The sequence below is a fragment of the Aquila chrysaetos genome, chromosome 1, assembly GCF_900496995.4.
Source record: "Aquila chrysaetos chrysaetos chromosome 1, bAquChr1.4, whole genome shotgun sequence".
NCBI lineage: Eukaryota > Metazoa > Chordata > Aves > Accipitriformes > Accipitridae > Aquila > Aquila chrysaetos.
In genome coordinates this window covers 84,085,217-84,106,821 of record NC_044004.1, presented here as the reverse complement: position 1 = coordinate 84,106,821, position 21,605 = coordinate 84,085,217, and the positions used below count along the sequence as shown (strand labels likewise).

The 21,605-nt window shown below is 41.1% G+C and overlaps 1 protein-coding gene across 6 annotated transcripts in view; it reads left to right on the top strand.

Annotated features, from left to right (window-relative positions):
- Positions 1 to 19,272, top strand: part of RASSF6 (Ras association domain family member 6) — a 31,638-nt gene extending 12,366 nt beyond the window's left edge. For 4 of the 6 annotated variants that reach the window (XM_030011443.2, XM_030011435.2, XM_030011425.2 and 1 more), the window contains exons 2-11: positions 3,729 to 3,818; positions 10,108 to 10,186; positions 11,419 to 11,570; positions 13,555 to 13,646; positions 14,108 to 14,292; positions 14,722 to 14,823; positions 16,090 to 16,141; positions 17,052 to 17,170; positions 17,259 to 17,356; positions 18,139 to 19,272. In XM_030011443.2, the coding sequence (XP_029867303.1) occupies positions 3,748 to 3,818; positions 10,108 to 10,186; positions 11,419 to 11,570; positions 13,555 to 13,646; positions 14,108 to 14,292; positions 14,722 to 14,823; positions 16,090 to 16,141; positions 17,052 to 17,170; positions 17,259 to 17,356; positions 18,139 to 18,214 (1,026 nt within the window). In that variant the 5' untranslated portion in view covers positions 3,729 to 3,747 and the 3' untranslated portion in view covers positions 18,215 to 19,272. The remainder of the gene's footprint in view (positions 1 to 3,728; positions 3,819 to 10,107; positions 10,187 to 11,418; positions 11,571 to 13,554; positions 13,647 to 14,107; positions 14,293 to 14,721; positions 14,824 to 16,089; positions 16,142 to 17,051; positions 17,171 to 17,258; positions 17,357 to 18,138) is intronic. The other 2 variants (XM_030011472.2, XM_030011463.2) reach the window with 1 other exon arrangement.
- Positions 19,273 to 21,605: the final 2,333 nt, after the last annotated feature.

Here is a 21,605-nt window from a genome sequence, read left to right as displayed (position 1 = left end):
AGAAACAGATCGTGGTCCGAAATTTCGCTAAATACCAGACACTTTGGAGTTTAGAAAATTACTTAGGTATTTGTGTTATTGTGTGTACAGTGCAAAGCTCTTTGTGCTGTACAAAATATTAGATGTATATGTTGTCGATAGGTAAGTTAATAGACAGCTGAGCCTTGTGGTTTCTATACAAGAAACTGAGAAGCTTTACCCCATCCTGACTTCCTGTGGTTTTGGAACAGCTTTGGGAAGCACTGAATCAAAATACCTAGAAATCTTTGGGGAGGTTTGGGTTTTTCGTTTTTCTTAACACTGGTAGGAGCTCTGCATAGTACACTGCTCACTCTGCAGTCCCCATTGTAATATATGGATGTGCCTAAAAGCACGTTCAGGCTGTTACATACAAATTAAAATGCTGCTTTGCTGCTCCTGCGTGGTTCAACTCTGGATGTCAGGTGTCCCTCTCCTTCCAGCTCTCGTCTACAGTTGCCTCCTTTTATCCTTGTGTAAAAATCTGCATGGCTCTTTGCTCTTACCTTTGCTTTGTCATTTCTCCACTGTCCTGTCCCTGTTCTGCCCCCTTAAACAAACAGCTTAAAGATCACTGTACTTTAAAAAAATTAAACAAGCCTTCTCATCTGCTTCTCCACTAATCCTTTGACTCTTTCTTGGAAAAAAACATTTCAGGTAAGATACAGATCTTACAGAACAGTAAAGTTCACGACCTTTGTGAGATGTCGTGTGCCCTGATGTCACTTGACCCTTTCGCAGCTTTGGGATTGTGCAAGTGGTCTGTCTTCTCTTTCCTTTCCCTAGACTTCTCTAATAGTTGCAGTTTTCCTCTATGGTTGCTCACTTTGCTTCTGCCCCACTTCTCATTTACTCCTATCTTTCCCTTCTGCTTCTTTTGTTTCCTTCCAAAAGTATTTTAGGCTTCAGTCAGTCTTCCTGCAAGCATGAAGTTTCTTCTTAGTTAAATCTCAGGCCAGGAGGTTAGTCCAGCCAAGGTCCCATTTTCAAAGTCTTACCTATCTGAGGGACTTGTGTGGTTCTAGTCTAGTTTAACGTAATGATGAAGACTCCTGTCTAACACCAAGCAAGTCAGGAGACAGCTTTGAATAGATGGCCATAACCATATATCGTTGGTAGAGCTGGAAAACTAGCACCTTTTTGTTAGTTCAAATCAAACGGAACAATGGAAAAAACATGTTTCACTTTTCCTGTTTGCTTCCTCAAAAGAACTAGAGAAATGACATGGAAAACAACAAAATACCACGAGGTGATAGAAAGAGTGACAGCTTTGTGCATTTATGGAGTGGCAGTGTAAATATACTGTCATTTGTGCTGTCAAATAATTGTGCTGGTGAAGTCACTGCATGTTCTCAACCTGCAGGTTTCAGGGTTAACTAAAAATAAGGGCCGCAAGATGCGTGTAGCCAAAACGCACATATGAGAAGGGTACATGGAGAAGTGTTTTATCTCTAGGGTGAGCCGGAGCTGTGGAAATGTTTTGTACAAGCCTGATAAGCAGAACTGGTCACATAACTGAGAAAAATGTGAGCATTTTTTGTCCTGTGCCAGCTATAGGAGAAAAGGCCAGTCTTTGTCTGGGCTAATCAGGCAAGGAGGGAAAGAAAAGGGGGAGGTGTTGGTGAAGAATTGTTCCCATCACCAACTACTCTTCCAGTTTGTTTCATTGTCAGCATTTCAATGGCATCTAGCTGAATTAAGATAGGCTCAAGGTTTTTAAGGCAAATAATACAGTAAGTGCCATTTGCTGTGTAACAAAACAGGTAGTTCATGGACAATCTTTTTTTTTTTTTTTTTTTTTTCTCTTAAAGATCACTTCTCTCAATCTGTAGAGATCAGCTTTTTCTTTCATATGAATCATTTTAAGGTCAAACTCTATTGAAAAGAATGCAACCATGAGCAATGAAGCGGTGCTAGAGTCGTTGCTCTATGTTTAATAGTGGTGACTTGGCTAAATGCTCTTCTTAACATGTTGTTTCCTGACAGATAGGAGGAAGCTTGAGTGTATATGCAGTTCATCAACTGTAAATGTACATCAACTCCTCTGCATCTTTTAAAATTGTTCTGAAATTATGCTGGCATTGGTAGGTGATTCAGTTGAAGGTATTAGTAAATCACATAAAATCAGATTTCAAGGTGTGGCCAATGGTTACTGAACTCATTTCAGAGGCAAAGGAACAACACTATTTTACTGGCATACAGCAATCTCTTCCTTGTATACAAACTCATGTCTCTACAGAAGTCCCTGGGCTTATTTGGCTTTCAGGCATGCTTTTGCCTTGATGGATATCATGCAAAGGACAAAGGCTGTGTGGGATCCTTCCCACTCTTTTCAGTGAGCTACTGATCAAGCACTGTTAGAAACCCTAGCTGCTCACATAAAGCTCATTTTGGTAGGGCACCCTGGGTTTAGAAGTTGTGAAATAACTTCCTATATGTTTTGTAGGGTGATGGTAATGTATTTTTATGCAAAACTTCTTGTTTGTCCACATATATATACACATATATTTTAGAAGTCATTCATTTATGTCAATGAAACTTTATCTAACTTCTAAAAAAGAAGCTCAGTAGTGCAGGATCACTTGCAAGGAAGCTAGGCACTTACTCTTTAGCTAGCAATGGTCTTTTCAAGCTTAAATTTATTTTCTAAATTGATGTTCTGAAGGCTACTTGTCATTAGTAGTGTACAGAAGCTACTTTTCAGATGTCTTGGACCAGGCTCTGTTCCGTGCTGTCTGAAATCAGACTCAAGTCAATTTCCTGGTGTAAGGGAGGGAGGATGTAAAGTGCTGTTAGGCAAATTTCTCTGTCATCATGCCCAAATAAGAGAGGAAAAGAAGTGGAATAATCAAGTTACAATGCAGTCTTTGGAGATTTTCCTGCTTTCTGTGGGATTCATTTTTAACTCACATGTGTGTGATGCCACTTCTTGGGCTGACACTAAGGGGTTTTTTTTAGTGCAGTATCAGTTGTCAATCTTGAGTCTCTGAGTCTCTTCAGTTACTTTCTTCAGTCTGCCTTTTCTTCTAGTACCTGAGGGGGAATGAAAGCAGCCAAGACTGCATAATTAAGCTTATTGAAGAATGCATTGTTGGAGTCTCACGGGTCTGGCTTGTTGCCTACACAACATGCTGGAATCGCTACATGGAGATCTGTAAATTATATTGCTACATCACTGTAATTATAGCCTTGTTCTCCCTTTATTATCTCAGCTGCTTTCTTTGTGTGCTGCAGGACACTGCCAATGATCAACACTTCTCCTTCTCTTGTCTAGTTTTACGAACCTGGTTAAGGGTGGTTTGCTGAGTCACTTGTTTTTTTGGTGACCCTGGGCAATGCTCTATCCATAATTAACAAATGAATCTTAACCAGTAAATGGGTTGCAGTCTTGGTGTACTACCAAGTGAACTGTAATCATGGAGTGGTAGAGCAGTCCTAAAACTACTTGGGAAGGTCCTGGCATATGTAGTAATTGGGATTTAAGGTACTGTGATATACTTGGTGGGAATGACTTATGGCTTTTTTACTAGGGGTGGGAGGTAGTTGGGTAGTAAGGCTAAATACAAAGTAGTCAAAATAGGGTATAGTTAGCCCTTAGCTTGAGTGTCAAAGGCTGTTTCACTTCTGCAAACTAAGGCTTTGTTGTTGGTAGCATTTAGTCTTTCTTAGTGGCATTAGTGGATATAATTTTTTTTTAACCTTTTGTTTAGATTAATCTCTTCTGAATAAATGAAGAAAGTGACTATGAAAGCACAGCATCTACCTTCTGTTTCCATCAATGAGGAGAAGTTCATAACCAGGTAAATTATTAAAAAAACCCCAAACATTTAACGACTTTGCTGCTTTTGTTCAAGTTACTCTGTATTTATTAATTAACAGAGGATCCTGTAGAGAGCTGAGCCTGTAGCAACAGCAATTCTTACAACTTGCTTTCTGTTAAGTGTCTACAGAACAAGATTGCCCTTTATATGGATTTCTAAGAACAGAGCATTAAATCTTTTGGTCTGTGGATTTTATTTATTAGGTAGAGCAGCACTTTTAGAGGATACTGAAATAAAATTCCAAATTAGGGAAGAAGACTTTGCTACCTTTGAAATCTATTGGAATGGAACTTGAGTTCCAGTGTTTAACCTGAGCTCTACTTGTCTGAGGCACAGGGTTTGGTCTGTAGCCCCAGATGGCAGGGTTTCTTTGCAGAAAGACTTAATTGGGCTACCAGCTCTATTCTGTAGTGAGTGAAAGTGGTTCTTTAGCCTGCTTGTAAAAAGCTTGGAATTACACTCAAACTGTATTTTGTGGGATGCTTTTTGACAGTTAAATCTGGCTGCTAGGAATTGTTCCAAATGCTGCCATAAACCCTGAGCTGCTTGGCATATAGCTCCATCCACTTTTTAGGGGATTAATTTTTCCCTTGTTGACCAGACCACAGGAGCTGGAAGAGGGGGCTCTTTTCTCACTTCATTTCCATCCCTCTTAATGTTCCTGTAGGAAGAAGCTAACTGTAAACTTGCCCAGGGATGGGGCCTGTGATAGAATTTCTCACGCTGCAATAGATATTTGCATCTGAATCCTCATACTTTTATATGTGGCATGAGCAGTGCTGTTGATACCTCAATTTTTAAGGAAGGGTGTCAGAACTTTGCCTGAAGCATACAGGCAATAAATGCATCCCTGCCCTTCTCCTAAAGAGTTGTTTCTTTTATACTGCTACTAATTTGGGACCTAGAGCTGGAGATGTGTAAATTTATGCTAATAATGAAATGTTCTGTGCTCTCTTTTTCAAGGGCTGTTGTAACGTGCAAGCGTGTTTTCTAAACTATTATATAATTTGTAAGTCTCTAGCTTTGTGAAGGACCTAATGCATATTTTAGGAAGTGACTTTTTTTTTAATTCATTTAAACAGCAATTTTTTTACATCATGGCAAGTTAAGTAAGTGTTGTTAGACAGGAGTAGTGTCAGAGGGAATTGATCAGTGTGAATTTTCATATATTTGGCATACAAAAGCATTTGGACATGTACCACATGAACCAATGTCTCTGGGTTTTTATTGCCCTATATATTTGCTTTTCAAGTGGTGAAATGTGGATTCTGGTTAACGCCTTTCTGCATTACAGTCATGGTTTAAGTACTGTTCAAGTTCCTTTGCCTTGCAAAAAAACAACAAACAAACGTTTCAAGAATTGCTAACATATTCTCTATGCACTCAAGCTTGCTTCCAATGCAATTTCTAGACTACTGTCCCTCATTTATACCTTGAATCTGCTGTTAAATTACTCTTCTTCCAGTTGTATCGTGCAAATCTTGCTGATGTGGCAAGCCTGCTGTTTGGGAGTTGCACAATGGCTGGATCAAAAGGCTAACCAAAGCATGTAGGATTATTTGGCTGGCTGAACTACAGTGTCTTTAAGCATAACTGCGATCCATGGATCCATATCCATAGATAAATGTGTAGGGCTTGGGGGAAGAAGAGGACACAGGTGAATTGTCCCGGGTTAGCTTTTCAAGTGAACACAATCTGGGCTCTCTTGTAGTTTGCCACTGGGGCACTTGACCTTACAGCTGCCTTGTATTCTGCCTTTGTTACTGGAGAAAGTGGTCAATCTGCAGTAAACCTTACCTTTTGGGGGTTTGCCTCTAAGTCGTTCTACCAGTTACTTAGCTTTGGCTTCCATTAATGGCTGCGTTTGGCTGTTGTCACAAAGCTGTGCTATGACGAACAGTCTTGCAACACGACAGAGCTGCTGATTTTCTGGCAGTGTAACTCTGAAGAGATGTCTGTCTGCCTCTTGGTTAGGGCAGTCTTTGGGCCTTTGCAGTGAAGTTGTGTTATGCTGAGACTCGTTCTGGAACTAGTAGGCTGGTGCATGTGTTACTTTTTTCCAGAGCTAAAAGAAGTAAAGAAGGATTTTCTTTTCTAATGTCTGCACTACACAAGGACAAACAAGTCAGTGTGAGCTGCTGTTTAATCTCTCCCTCAGGGCTTTTCTAATTGCTTGTGTGGTTTGTCACTGTTGGTTGCACTAGTGTGAGAATGAAACCCAAAAGATTTATTTGTGCGAACTTCTGTGGAAGTACATGGGAAATTTTTTCTAGTCAAGGCAAGAAACTAAGTGAAAATCTAAAGAGCTTGCTCTGAGAAATGATATCTGCCTCAGAGATAACCCTTACCACATCACTTAGTGTTTTTAGCCTATGATTTTATTTGCTTTTGTAGCCAACATGGACTAAGAGTAATAGAAGGGCCTCAGAGTGTGGCCGAAGTCCTTATGTATTCACAATCTACCTTCAGGGAACTGATGTCTCCAACTTTCTACCTGGAAAAAGCTTGCAAAATAACAGCTGTCAATAAAATGGTTGTCAAAGATATTGGGCTGCAAAGTATAAAAAGTTCCTCACAAGCTGTATCAGCAGGTCTATCAACTTATGTCAAACAAAACTATGTATCTCTTGCTTTCATGTCAATCTTGCATTGCATCTGGATTTTGCCTCTGTATGAGGCCAAGGCGCGCTTCATCTTGCTTACCTTTAGCCAACATGATCCAAATTTTGCTTGTACCTGATTCATATCTAAGCCTATTAAAACTTTCCCTTTTGGTGGGATGACCTGAATACAATCCCTTATCGCTCATAGGACACAAAGAACCTGTAATGAGCTATTTGAACACAATGGAAAGAAAGGTTTTCACCACTTGTATTACAAGAGCAAAGTGACTTGAAGTAAATGTTGGAAATGCTGTTTTGGAGTTGGGCACTCTGTTGATAAAGCCACTTCAAAATATTTTGGGGGGAGTTGCAGTAGGTTAAAGTAAATAATTTACATCCAGAGTGTTAGAAGGGAATGCAGTTAACCTTCTTGAGTTTAGTGGTGCAGTCTGTGTCCTCATGTTACCTGCTGAGTAAAAGCCCTGTTTATCTTTTCCCTTCTCACCATGGGAAAAGGCTCACCAAGCAACAGGACACTGCCCACTTCAGTTCATAAAGTGGAGCAAGGGAGGGATAGGGTATGCCAAGGAAATTTTTTCACTTGCACACTTTGCATGCCTCTGTGTCCCAAACACAGGATATACATATTAACTGGTGTCCCTGCTCCCCCCGCTTGCCTCTGCAGCATGTCAGAGGCAACATTCCTGCTGACCAGTCTCAATGTCGGGCTCTCAGGCAGCAGCGTCCATCAGTCCCACTTGGGCACTCTGCAGTGTCAGACGTCTGCCTGCCTCACCCCGAAGGAAGAGACAGGTGCTACAAGTGTGTATCCCATGTAGAGACTCACATCATGATCTAGTTCTGCTCAGCGTTATTCAGAGATACCATGTTGTCCAGATGCTTTGGATATGTAAAAATGGTCAGAGGTGACTGAGAAACACAATCCTGTTTAAGGTGCTTGCTTTGAGCTCTCAGAGAGACTGTAGGCAGGGGAGGCTGAAGGTGGAAGAAGAGCGTGTGTGTCGTAAGCCGCAGAAGAGGGTGTACGCTGCTGGAGTAAGACTATGACAGTCCCAGGAGAAGATATTTTTGTTGTCTACTTGGTACACTTGGAATCATACCTAGCACTTTCCAACCAAAATGATTTGTGTTTTCATCCTTCTCCTATTCTCTTGCACTGATTTCTTGGGAGTTTCTTAGTATCTAAGGCGAGTTCCCCTGAGCAACACTGACTTTTTTATTTTTTAAGTTGCACAGTCAACTGTGCAGCCATTTAAACAGTCACTTTGAGTAAATTGAGTCACAATCTGATCAGAGAGAGATGCTATGAAATAATATTCATTTCACCCCTGAAAATAACCTTCTGAACTGCTTTGCAGTGACGGACAAGCTGATACCATTCCTAGGGGAGAGATTGCTCCTAGGTTTGTCATTTCTGATAAGGGTGCCACTCTTGTCCTTGATAATGTCCTCATGTTCTGGGACATGGGTGTGTTGTGACTGTTACAGGAAAACAAATGTTAAAATTTCTGCTGAAACTACTCATGCCATTGTTTCTAGTGCCCCAAAGCTGCACTGTAGAGTTCTTATCTAAATGTATCTTTCTGAGAAGGTAGTGTGTAATACTTTGCATATAGTCTTGGTCCATATATTCCTGTGTCTCCAGTGTTACTTCTTTTATGTTCTTGGTGAACTCTGAGTGTTGAAATATTAAAATGTAATTTCCACTGAGTGTCATTCCCATGTGTAATTTGTTTTTCAATGATGGTGCTGGAAATTAATTCTTGATTTTGGTTTTGGGGAGGTGTTTTGCTTCTGTTTGGTTTTGGTGACTTTTTGTTTGTGTCTGGTTGTTTGGTTTTTTTGTTTTTTGATTTTTTTGTTACTTAAAATTGGTGTAGGAGTTGTAATAGCACTTCTGATAGTACATGGGTCTTAAGTAGTTTCAGTAGGTCTTGTGGAACTTAACTGTGAGAAGAGTTTGCAAATGCTGTCTGTTTTGCCTGTGGTTCAGCTGTTAGAGTATCTCATACTAGATGAAAAAATGGAAATAATAAACACTATTTGGAAATAGACTTGGTGTCTTTACTCACCACTGTAAGACAGTACATAAAAGCATCTGGATCATTTGTCATCTCAGTGCTTAAAGATTGTCTGTGAGGAAGAATCCATACATTTCCATGTAATTGTTTCCTGTGCTTAATTATCTCTGCTGGTGGAAATTGCTTTCTTGAGTTACTATCTAAATAATCTTCGGTGTTTAATTTGTGTGGGGAAGAGCATTTAATTCTTGATGGTCCTGAAATACGTATCACTTAATTCTGGTTTTTTCCGTCCTCCTTAGCCTGAGCTGCAACTTGCTTTTTGCCTTCACGAGAGCCTGTCACTGCTGACATGGGATCAGCAGCTGCTTAGCAGTAACCAACCGCAAGGTGCTTTTCCACAGCGCTGGTGCTGAAGCAATCATCCCCCAGCCTGTGTTAGTGCAATGTGGCATTTATTGCTCCTTACCCATTTACAAGGTCTGCGTGGGCTGTCCACAGCACTGCTGCTGTTAGCTCAGGTGGGAGCGGCGTTTGCACCGGCTGTCGGCAGAAAGCTGGCCTTGCCCTGCGCTGTGACTTAAACCCACCTGGGATGCTGCACAAGTGCTGTCTGTACACCCACAGGCTTCTCAGGTATCCAGGGTGTTGAGTAGCCCAGTCTCTGCTGAAATTTCCCAGGAGGTTTGGAAATCACGTAGTTAAAATCAGTAGCTAAAGTTCTTTGCAGACTAAGTTGCCAAAGGGAGGAGGAGGTGGCTGTGGCCTAGCAACTGGGATGTGCGGTAGCTGTAACTTGGTTATTTTGGAATGCCATAAAACTTGAAACTTTTTCTGAAACCCTGTTCTCCTGCAGTGTTGCGAGTTTATCAAGGATGGTGACAGGCATAGTTATCTCTGGTGGTGGTTCTTTAATATTAAGTTTCAAACATCATTATCACCAGTGTGCCTCACATTGCCTTCCTGCCTTCACACAGTGTTTTCAAAGCAGAATGTTCCGCTGCCTTTTTTTTTTTTTTAATTGCATCATGAATTTCTGTTTGAAATCTGAGATGATGGGCAGGCTTATAATCCTTGCTTGTTGGCAGAGGTTCTCTTCATTGCCATCCTTTCTCTGCCAAGCAAAGACTTAGTGCAAAGCTGTTATGTTTCAAGCAGAAGGAAACTGAAATGTTTTGTCTAGGCATACTGTAGATATTCTGAAATAACAAGAATATCTGAAGAAATATAAAAACCCAATGGAAACCATTATGGAGAGAAAACAAATTGTAACCCAACTAAAATGATCTGCAGCATTGGTGCATGGGAGTGTTCCTGTTTGCTTCCCCCTCATGACTATAACAGAAGTCCAAAGTACAAGTTACTCTGGGGCAGTGTTATTAATGTCACATCAGACTGTGACTAATTCATTTCCTCTGTGTATCAGGTCTTTAAAGAAGCAACTTACAAGCAACCCAGTATCCTGACATAATTTTACTCCTGGAAAATGATGTATTAATCATTAACAAACCTGTACAGAGATGCAGTGGGTAACACTGCAGGGTGTTACCCTGCCACTTAGCATCTGGATTTTACAGTGATAGAGATGATAATTATTCTTTTCACTGTGATCTTTTATTCTAGAGAGCAGCTCAGATCTCTTCTGAAGACTTATAACTCTTACTATTCTGATCAAGAAAATCTGCAACTGTCACATAACCAGGTAAGGTATCTCTGTAAAAATAATACAAAAAGCACAGTGTGATAGTAGGAAAAGCACTAATGGGCACTGATGTTTAATGCAGCTAGACTGAACAGTGTAGGATACTTGTTGTGTGTTAGTATATTAGACAGAATATATCACTAATAAAAACGCCACAGCAAGTGCTAGAGTCAAATGCTGTAAGGAGAAGAGAGCAGAAATAAGTGTGTTCAGACAAGTGGGAGTTTCAGATTTTTAGCAGTGTGATCTCCTTGCCATCCCATTCCTTAGCGTATCACAAGAAATCATTCTTTGGGTTGACCTCTCAAGTCTTACATCGTTAGCTGGCAGGGAGTAAGTAGTACTGCAAATATTTGTGTGGAGTGTAGCTCCCCCTTGCCCCTTCAGCTTGAACCCACTGTGGGTACTGGCAGGACTGCTGTTACTTGGGTCAAGGAGAGACTAACACTCTCTCCTTGAATGTGAACCTTTAGTACAGAGAAAATGCTTGTAAGCACAGCCCCAGGAATGCATCCTCTGTGGAGACCGAAGGGCCTGTGGAGCTGAAGGACGGATGAAAGCATGAATCGTGTGTCACGTGCCAGAGAGTCCCTGGTCTAGAAGTCTGAACTTCCTTTTCCTCACAAGCTGTGTGTCTGTCGTTTTGCTGCTATCAAGACCCAAAAGGGACATTAGAGCAATTGTGGGCAAAAATGGTCTGAAAATGGGAAGGTCTCACTTCTCTGTCCCAGTTCATTCTGCAGTGACAGTGTTCTATGTCAGCAAGAATGGAGACCAATAACAGCTTTTGAACTGATGCAGTGCTTTGCGTCAACAAGGACGATTTCATTAACTGCTCTTCCTCCTTTACCAGCACCCATTCTTCCTCCTTTACCAGCACCCATTCTTCCCCTTTACCACCTTCTTAGCACCCTGGTTTACAGAAGAGCTAGTCATCCAAGTAGAACAAATAGGATTTCACTTGTTATTGTATGGGATTATGGACATGTTGGTTGGAAATCATCCTGGTCAGTCAGACTAATGCTGACAAAAGATCAGGTCAGCTGCAGCTTTAGCTAGCTGTTTTGGAAATATCTTAAGTATAGAGATTACACAGCCTCTCTAGGTGACCTGTTCCAGGGCTGTGTCGGCTTCAGTGATTTCATTGTATTCCTGTTACTTTGGGGGGCATTCAATTATTATTCCTTGGTTATTATGCAGCACTCCTTATTCCTTTTTTTTTTTTTTTCCAGCAAGAAGGAAGCAAACCATTTATTGAAGGCATCTTGTCCATATTTTGGGGAGTCCGACATCCTATCCGATTAAAAATTCAGGATGAGAAGCAGATACCCTCTTTTGTAACCCTGAAGTCAACAGAGAACGTGGGTTTGTTCCCTAGTAAAAGGTAACTTCCATAAGAAGGAGGCAAGCTAGTATTTCAAGAGAGCTCACATAGGTGGCTTCAGTGGATATGGCTGGTTGTAAATCCCAGATTCCGCAAAGGGCGTGGTGGTCACTTGCACAGCAGTACTCTGTGCCCGGTGTAACTGGTGTGGTCTTTCAACAGCTGCTGCTGGGCAGAAAGATGCATCTTTGTAGCATCTTTGTTCCATCTTTGTCCAGCTTTCAGCGTAACAACAGTTGAGAAAGTGGAGGAGGCTGCTCGTGTCTATACTGAGTTTTGCCACGCAAGTACTGGGAAATGTATATATATAAAAATTTACAAAAAACGTCCCCCCCCTCCCCATGCATATATGTACACCTCAAAATGTCAGTAGTCCTTGAAAGACCTCATGTTGGCCTATGTTCTACAGCATGAAGCAAAAAGCTGTCAGGTTAGTACTAAGTGATTGTTTATCGCAGGTTACCTTCCCAGGTACTTCAGATGTGAAACAATTGCTTCCCAGCGCAAAGCTCAAGCCAGGTAATAAATACTGGCTTTATGTGTGCAAAATCTAATGTTAAAACCCCTTAGAAATACACACAGATTAGCTGCTCCTTCAGGCTGTTGTCTGTGATATTTCTTATCTGAGTACACTGTGCTGATCTGACTCCTGCTAGATTTGCCGTATCTTTAAAAACAGTTGTAGGTTCTTAGAGTATTTCTTTTTTCTGTTTCGATCATGTATTTCGCGAGCCTTGGTTGGTGAATTGTGAATTGTATCTGATGAGCTGAAGCTGAGTTATATGTGTCATACGGAAGCTGAGGCAACGTTTACCGTGAATGACTCCTGGATAAATTCTGTATTTCAGAGCTCGTTTTCTTAATTATCCGTTGTCGTAGACTGCATGTGGTACATGTTTGAATTGTGGATTTAATTCTACTGTCACTGCAGCTGTGGGGTTCCAGTAAAGTCAGGGACAGTCTTCCTCCCTATCTGTTGCTGTTGCAATTAAGGGATGTAACCTGATGGGAGTAACCAGTAAAGAACTCTAGTCTAAGGCAAACCTGGTTCTCTTTATCTTGACCAGGTCTACTGGTAAGGGGTGCTTGTGGCCTGTAGGATAGGGTGCAGTCTGGCAGTTAAAGTTATGCTTTGCCTTTTGTTTCTTAAAAAAACTAGGACTGTTGGAGATGTGAATCTTAAAGTAAATATTAATTCATGATCACAGAAATGTGAAGCTGCCCTGACATGCTTTAAGGTATGCAGAGCAGCTTGACTGTTTGATCTTAAATGAACTTTTTAAATGCATGGAACACAACTGAGATCGTTGTTTGGCATGTTCTTTGGAGTTAGTTGAATATTGTTTTGAATATATAGATAGGAAATGAATTTTTAATTTTTTTCCTACAAATTGGTTTATTCTCAGTCAGAGCAGTAACTGGCCAAAGACTTTCTGCTAGAGAGTTTATGCAATGAATTATGGAAATACTGGCATAAAAAAAGTTGGGTTTTAAAACAGGCTGGATTGAATTCCTCTCACGCAGAACTGGTTTGGATAGCACGAGGGGCTAGTATGGTAATGTAATCTTTCACGTCCCCAGATGGGATGCACCCTGTCACTATTTGAACCATAATACGTGTGTGCTTTCCGTATGCCTGCCTGGTACCCCATGTGCACACTCTGGGGCATTGCTATAAAATAGACAAAGAATTACTGCAAATTATTTAAGGGACATCATGGTTTATGTTCAACAGGCTCTAAATAGGGTTGTGTCACATTTGGGATCCCTTGTCATACCACTTTTTACTATTTTATAATGACATAAACTACAATTACTGTATTCATATACTACATTGAATTCTGTAGTCATGTTATATGAAGTTTTGAACGGGGATAGGAACGTATTACATGAAGCCTGGCTACAGGTTAAATTGAAATCACTGAGTCAATGAGGAGTCATCCTCATTATAGAATAAACTATGAATATATGTTTGGTATTTCAGGGGAATGACACGCTGGGGAGAATTTGATGACCTACATCATATTAGCGGGGAGACTTTGAAATCTACTGAAGAAAAGCCAAACCTTGAGAAAAGTTAGTGTCGGTGCTTTTATGTTCAATAAAAATCCTTTGTTCTGTTACTGTGCAGAAATAATTTGACATATTAGACCTTCCCTGCCAGTAAAGGGAAATCTTTTTCTGTCTCTGTTTAACACCTATTACATGCTAGTGAAACACTGACGTATGACTGGTTAGTGAAGACATTGAGGTGCTGGTAACTTTTCAAACAGCCAGTGCTAACAGGCTGTGCTTTCACCAAAGAAATCATTCCCAAGAAGTAAACAAAATAGCAAACTGTGGCCACTGCAGATAGCCTATTGCTCTGCATTGTATGTCTATGCCTTGCTCCCCTCGCACTCCCTCCACCCACCCAAAAAATAATTAAATAATAATAATAAAAAAATCCCTCCACCAAGAGCCTCCTTCCTGTGGGGGTGCTGGCAAGGAAGGTAGAGCAGCTGTACAATATGCTGATGCGGTTTCATTTTGTCCAGGTTATTCATGTTACGAAAGCTGCACTCTGAAGTCCAAGAGCGAGCAGGAACATGATTGCGCTACCCTGCCCAGGGCCGGCAGCAATGCCGCAGCCATGCGGAAGAGGACCAAGTTCCCCATGATAGCGAGGACAGAAGTAGAAACTCACAGGTTTTCGATTAATGGCCACTTCTACAACTACGAGGTATGAATGGTTATGCTTGTCTTAGATCGCCTGAGGCTGGGTAATGGGACAGAGAAAAATGTCCAGCAAGCTTCTGGACTCCCCTGCACCCCCTTAGCCAACAGGGACACTCCACACTGGTCCCCCTGCGTGGCCGGGCCAGTGTCACTGGCCCCTGGGCTCAACCCCTGGGGTCTGCTTTTGGGGTCTGCTCCCGAAGGTGGGTTTCAAGTGTGCGTGGCTGCTGCCCGGGGGGCTCCACAGTGATCCTACGTACCAGGGGGGCTCTCCTGAGGACACTGCCCGCCCTTTGCTTTATGGCAACAGTGGCAGCATACCTGACAGCTTGCTTTGTCCCAGAGCTACGCAGGTTTACGTCCTTTTGAGTGCCAGCCATTGAGTACATCAGTCCTCATTCTCATGCCCTTTTGCTGCTCTCTTTGTTCCCAGACATCAGTTTTCACTCCAGCTTTCGGATCAGAAACCAAAATAAGAATAAACAGCCAGATGAGAACAAGACAAGTAATAGAACAATTGCTTCGGAAGTTTAAGGTAATTCTGCATGTTTGCAGAAGCAAGTGCAGCCGTGTTCTAGAAATGCTAACTTGAGCATGTCACATAGTGCTGTGTGAAATGCAGGAAATAACTGAGAGAGGATAGTGTGTAGAATAGAGCATAGGAAAAAAAACCCACGTGGGCTGTTTTTAAGGAATGGGTTGGTTTTGTTTTACAAATGTTTCACGGCTGTGTGAGTCTAGAAAAGTTCTATTGGGTGTATGGTGTGCCGTGAAGGAAGAACTGCAGAACCTTTTTTCTATCAACTCACACGCAGGAGGGGAAAACGCTGCTGTACTTTCAGCATTTCCGAGCAGAGGTAAAGGATACTTGTTTAATGCACATGGCCGTGCTTCCCTCTAGTGACGGGCTCTGGTAATTGTGTTTTGCTTAAAACGGTAGGGAATGGTCTTCTAGCCCGAGTGTCTGGGGGATGATGCATTCTGTTAGATCCAGGCACACAGAAAGCTCCAGAAAGTCCGAGTTAAAACTACTGCTGGAGATCAGTGCCGTACTGTCTGAAACTTCCATTAACATGATTATACACGGTCAGAAATATGTTTACCATTGGTGCTGTATGTTTCTCCAATATCTTTATTCTATGTACCTTCTTAGTGTACAGTTTTTGATAATTCTCCATTTAGCTTCTCTAGAGACATTTAACTTGTCTAGAGACTTTGCTGTTGCAGTATTACTTCATATGGTTAGTAAGACTGGGTAGCGTAATACTAAAAGGAGAAGTTGGCTTCTATGAATAATAACATAAGGAATGGAATTACAGAGCAGGTTGTAAAATTGTAGAGAAAAAGTTGAAAAAGAAGCATTCAGAAGGGCTGCTATTTTCTGAATGTGGTTGTGCAGGCAAGTAGATAGGAAGAGATCACAGGGTTTTACCCTAATGGTAATGCTCTTCGCAAACCTGCAGGTCACCTGAAAAGAAAGTTGTGTGACGTAGTTAAGGGTACTACAAGGAATCGAGATGGGAAAGATCTGGTGTTGTCTAAGATGGTGTGTTACTGATTTGGGCAATACGGTAATGTATGCAGTCATGAGGTAGTGGGGTACAAGGACAATGAACGTGGCAGCACAGCTTTCCATCTTATCCAAATCCAGTATCTTTTAACTTTTCCCCAGACAGGATCCCAGTCTCAGGCTTTGACCTAATATCTGAGTTGAGAAGTACAGAGAATATCTGCTGATTGTGAAATGCTAGGAGAGGGTATCAATCAGTCTGAATAGACTTTTTTTGTTTGCCTTTAACAGATAGAAAACAGCCCACATGAATTTGCACTTTATATTATCCATGCATCCGGAGGTAAGCCAGACACTGCTGCATGATCACTTCATCTCTAATTATCCTCTGTGTGTGTGTGCAGACCGCTTCACTTGGGAGTGACAGGATTCATCACGGGCATCGGTCTTTGTTTGGACTGTGTGAGTGCGGTGGGGCATTTTGGCTTTTCTGGAGACCCCTTAGAGATTTGTCATCCTCTGACGGAGAGGAAGACTTGAGTAGTTGTCTTCTGGGTGCTTTCAATGTGCTGCCAGTATGGCTGGTTCAGCTAAACAGGCCTTTGTTTTTCCTGTATTTAAAGGTCGTATTTAAGATGCTCTTCTGCTCTAACTTTTGTTCTGTAGAGGTGCACTGTAACCATGGGATGCCAGGCTCCCACTGGTAGTGTTATGGCATATTTTAATTGACAGTTTTGGATGGTAGTCCTGGATCGCAGATGCCTAGTTAAAAGTAGTCATTTTTCAGTGGAAAATGTTTACTTCTGCAACACACTTCATTCTATTTCTTCAGAAAAAAGGAAATTTGATCTTTGTTAAAAGGAATACTTGAAAGAATGGGGGAGAGAACTAATAGGCACATACCTTAAATGTCAAAATACAAAGCTGAAGTAATGTTTGAAAACTATGAAGTAGATTCTGTTTTAGGGAGTCATGGTCAAGCTAATGGGCCTGGGATCAGTACCTTAAGTGCTTACTTGGCTACCTAAATTGGAACTCCTTTGTGTTGCATCTACCAATTTCTTAAAAAATGCACAGTGTCAGTTAGGTACGACATCCTCCTGCAGATATGTATTGGAGACTTGCTAGGCATCTAAAAATTGCACATAAGTCAAAACAGGATGTTTGTCAAGAAAAAAACCTACTGATTGCATGAGGTATCTACAGGCACTGTTGTATGTTCTGTGCATCATGACATTTCTTGTACATCCCAGAGAAGAAGCAGCTGAGGAGTGGAGATGTTCCCTTACTGCACAGACTCTTGCAGGGGCCCTCGGAGAAGATTGCCAAGTTTTTTCTCATGGACAGGGATGTGGAAGAGATAAGCAGTGACGTATGTATATCATCAATTCTAATAGTTCATGGTATTTTTCTGAATTAGCATAGTTGCTAATGTGTATTTCTTGTTGTCTTCTTGACAGGTTGCTCAGTATATTCAATTTAATCTTTCCTTTTTGGAATCAATTCTGCACAGAATAAATGAAGAAGAACAACAGGAGATTCAACAGACAATTGCGAGGTAAATAGAAGTAAAATGAGTGGGGTCACTTTGAGGCCAGGAGAATATTTACAATTATGGGTTGGCTCAAGAGGTGAATGCATTTACATGGCAGAGAGCAGTTAGAACACTGTGCTGTGTCTACTGCTGTGAAACTTGGTGGGATTTATCATCCTTTCTATATTCTGCATATCCAGATGTGCTGTTGCTGTTAAAGATTCCAGAATAAATACTGACTACGTACACTCAGGGGGGTCTTTACAGAATATTTGGACCCTCAGGCTCTCTTCCGTTTACTTGGTTTCTCTTCTGAGCTTTAGACTGGTTCCTCAGTTTCTACTTGCTGTATATATTTCCTCAGAGAGTATAAATGCAGTGCATACTGTGGTACTATTTAGGTAGCATACCATGCAAGCTAGATTAGTGCCAACCTTTTAATGTCCCTTTAAAACTTCACTTCTGATAAATGGCATGAGTTATTTTGATGGTGGCTCAAAATGCACAACAGGTACAAGTCAGAAATGCACTGTTTCTATTCTGAACATGTTTATGAGTCCTCCGATCAAAAGCAATGAGAGTCTATGCCAGCTGTGGATCTGTTGTCAAATGACTGTCTGATAATCACTTAGAATCAAAGTGGCCAGGAAATCTAAAGAAAAAAATAAATAGCAATTGCTATTTTCTGTCAGAAAAGGTTTAATTACAACTCTTCAGCCATTCAACTAGCATGTTAGAATTTGGGTTGAATTTTTGCAGGATTCTGTGCTACTTAAACGCATTCTCTCTCTCTTTCTTCATCTCAGGTACCTAAAAGAGAAGAGTATGATATGCCAGCACCTTCATAGTCAAACTGTTAAAAAAACAGAGACTACTGTTTGATGTGAATGGCCTGTTGCGAATACCCCACGCAACGCCTTTGCCAAAGGGAAGTCAGTATGTTTGCTTGAATGGGCCGTGACTGAAGAGCACTTAAAGCACAGGGGTGTTCCAAGTGCTGAAGCTTGTCTCAGTAATTATGCAACTGAAATTGAACCTGCTCCTCTACAGCGCTGGAATACAAGTTGGGAACCATGAAAGAAGAAGCACTAGATCCCCCAAAAGGCAGATGCTGAATCTAGCTTGAAACTTAAGATAGAGAAAAAGATCCTTTGAAAAGCACAAGGCTTTAAATCCTGCTAATTTCCAAACCATTACCAAAAGTCTAGGATATAAGGAAAATATTGCAATAACCAATGTGTTAATTGTACAGAAAATATGAAAATTAGGTATATGGTTTTCCTTCTATTAGAGAAATGTTGAATTATATTAGGAGGAAGCTTTTCAGTAGAGATAAGTGGCAAAAGGTACGTATGCATCTAAGATTGCAGTTAGGCTTTTCACTTATCTTAAAAAAACAACAACAAAAAAAAAAAAACCCAAAAAATTACAAAAAAATACCTGTGCAAGAGAGACCTGAAATCCCACTGACTTCAGATTGGTAGATGCCTGACTTGCTTAAGCTTTGAGCTACAGTTAGAAAAATATAAATGGGAAACCCTCCCACTTAATAGCTACTTAGCTCTTAAACATAAGAGGGAATTTATCTCTGAAGTATCTCTTGAACTGCAAAGTAAGAACTCTCACTACACACTGTTGCGTCTGCTTGATTGGGTCATGGAAGGCACCTCTGCATTTGTTGTTGTTGGTGAAAAAAATGATTCTGTGTTACTTGCTGTGTTGTATATGTGAAGATGGAAATGCGAAGTGTTCAGTGAGAGAGGTTGAACCTCACAGCCGTGGTAGGTTTGGGTTGGCAGCCTTCCCACAGGTGCGGTTCTGGTACAGCCTGTCCCCAGCGCGGTGTACGGGAGCCAGCTATCGGATCCTGTCTGGTTGAGTCATGCTGAATATTAAAGCTCCAACTATAGAGATGTAAATAAAATCCAATTTGTGCACAATTAATTGCATTCCTTTATTAGTCTGTCTTTTTTACGTGGTATCTCTGTTTTGCTTCAGCTACCTTTGGCTTTTGCAGATAACAAGATAAATACTGAGAGAGGGAGGAAATCCAACTGCAGAACATGTTGCCTGGAAATCGTGTGGAATAAATCAAATATGAAAAACTCCACACTGCCTGCGATGATCTTACTTGGATGGTAATTGAAAAATGAGAAGTCACTGTGCTAATTAAAGTTACTGTGGTTGGGGCAAGGGGTTTATTTTTATGTACAGTCTATTATAATCCTGCCCAGGAAAATTATTATGGGCAAGGGAGCACAGAGGAGAGAAATAAAACTAATTCAGCAGTTAATGCATGGTATTAACAGTTGCCTTAGAGGTGCAGATACAAGTTCCTTGAAGCAACAGAAGTATGCACACAAGTGCCACTGAAATTTTCCCAGGGACCCATTCAAATGCATGTTAGCCAAGTTTTAGGAGGTATAGAACTCACCCTAAAACATCACAGGTTACACTTGCAAGGTAAGGTCGAATTTCAGTGAAGTCTGAAGTAGACCACAGTCAAGTTCTTAGCCAAACCCAAGCAGGAGTTGGCAGATCCAGCTGTGTCATGGATGGAGTTTTTGGTTCCTCTGCAGCCAGGTGTGTTTAAAGCACCAGCTGGCTCTATTGAAGCGCTATGGAAATGGTGCTGGAGTCAGAATCTTTGTCTCGATTTCTGGCTTTGTTCTGCTTAAATTGCTGTAAGGAACAAACCAGAACCCACTGGCAAAGCAATATTCAGCTAGCTTGAAGTCATGAGCAGGGAAATAGGCTGGTGTGCACTCATGAGAAAACAGCAAGTGCTACAGGGATCTCTGTCCGCACTGTGGCACCTGTTTCCCATTTGTACTATGAAGAAGTATGTCAGTATTTTCATGCAGAATGGGCTATTTCTGTTACATGTTCCATTCTGTAAATGCTTGAGGAATTGTATGAAGGTGCAGTATGAAAATATTGTAATATGACATACTCGTAATTCCTTGGTCTGTGATTAAAAGAGAAATTGATGCACGCGGCATGTGGAAAAGAGAGAAAATGTTTTGAAGCAGGTTCTCCAATCCTCTGTGTATGTACACAGTTCCTAAATTGAGCCATTTCTGTCACCATCTGATGTTATATACTTGCTATCTTTTTTATTTCACTTGTCCTGCTGAACTGGGACTGAAAGATGCCGGAAAATACGTATGGAACATAGCACAGATCAGCTAGAGGCTGCTGGGTTTTAAGGGCTAGTGATACAAAGCTGTGAATGTGTTGTGGTGTTAGTTCTTTGTGAATACTGTGCTCGTTTAAGTGAATTGTTTCTGACAAATACAGACTAGAACAGGGAAAGAATTTATTCCAAATCATGATTGGATGTTCAAGGTAACAGCAGTGAATAACAGAGCTGACAGAGGAAATGGGGGTTGCTTTTGAATTTGGAGCCTAAGCTATTAGCCATAAAGACAGCGATTAGAATCTATATCCCACCTGAATTGGTACTACTGAGCCACCCCATGAGAAAAATCAAAAATCATCACTGGATTGAGAGGGGAAAAAAAAAAAAAAAAAAAAAAAAAAGTTGAAAACCCAAACCACCCCCCAAATTCCAGAAGATTGATCTTCATCAGAACATAAAATCTTAAGAAAAGACGGTGCTGAGAAGCCCAAGATGGCCATCTGATCATCGTTTTGGTACTGAAAACATGGCTGATACTGAGGTAAAGCCTGTTAAATACTTATGTGTTTCACAGCTCCCCACTTTTCCCAGACAGTCGATCCCGGTGCTTTGTTCTTCTCACGGGGCACTGCCTGCCTGCTTTTTGTCCTGGGATCATTCTTTTTTGGTATGTTGAAGATTTCCAAGTTCCTACAGCCTTTCTTATTAACTGAGGCAAACCCAATCTGCTTTAGCTTTCCTCTTCGTGTCTTCTGGATCATTGACTGTTACTGTTGTTCTGTTTTCAGTGAAATGCTGTCTAGAAGTGAGGTACCCCAAATTTGTCCTAATGCTCCAGCAAAGCCCTTACCAGAGGTGAGGAAAATGAAACCATGACCCGTGTGTTACATAGCTTGTTCTTCTGTTTTATCAGTTTTTCTGTTTATACCTCTGGTATGCAAGCACGATGTTAGACTTTAATTACCAGCAAACCATTGGTGACTCTTAGTCAGCTTGTGATTTGTTATAACTGCATCGTTATCTGCACAACTCCCTAATGAGCAGTTTTCCTGCACTGAAACGGTGCAGCTGCTTAATCATACCTATGTCAGATGTTAAATTTGTCCTCATAGAAAGTAGCTTTTTTTCCCT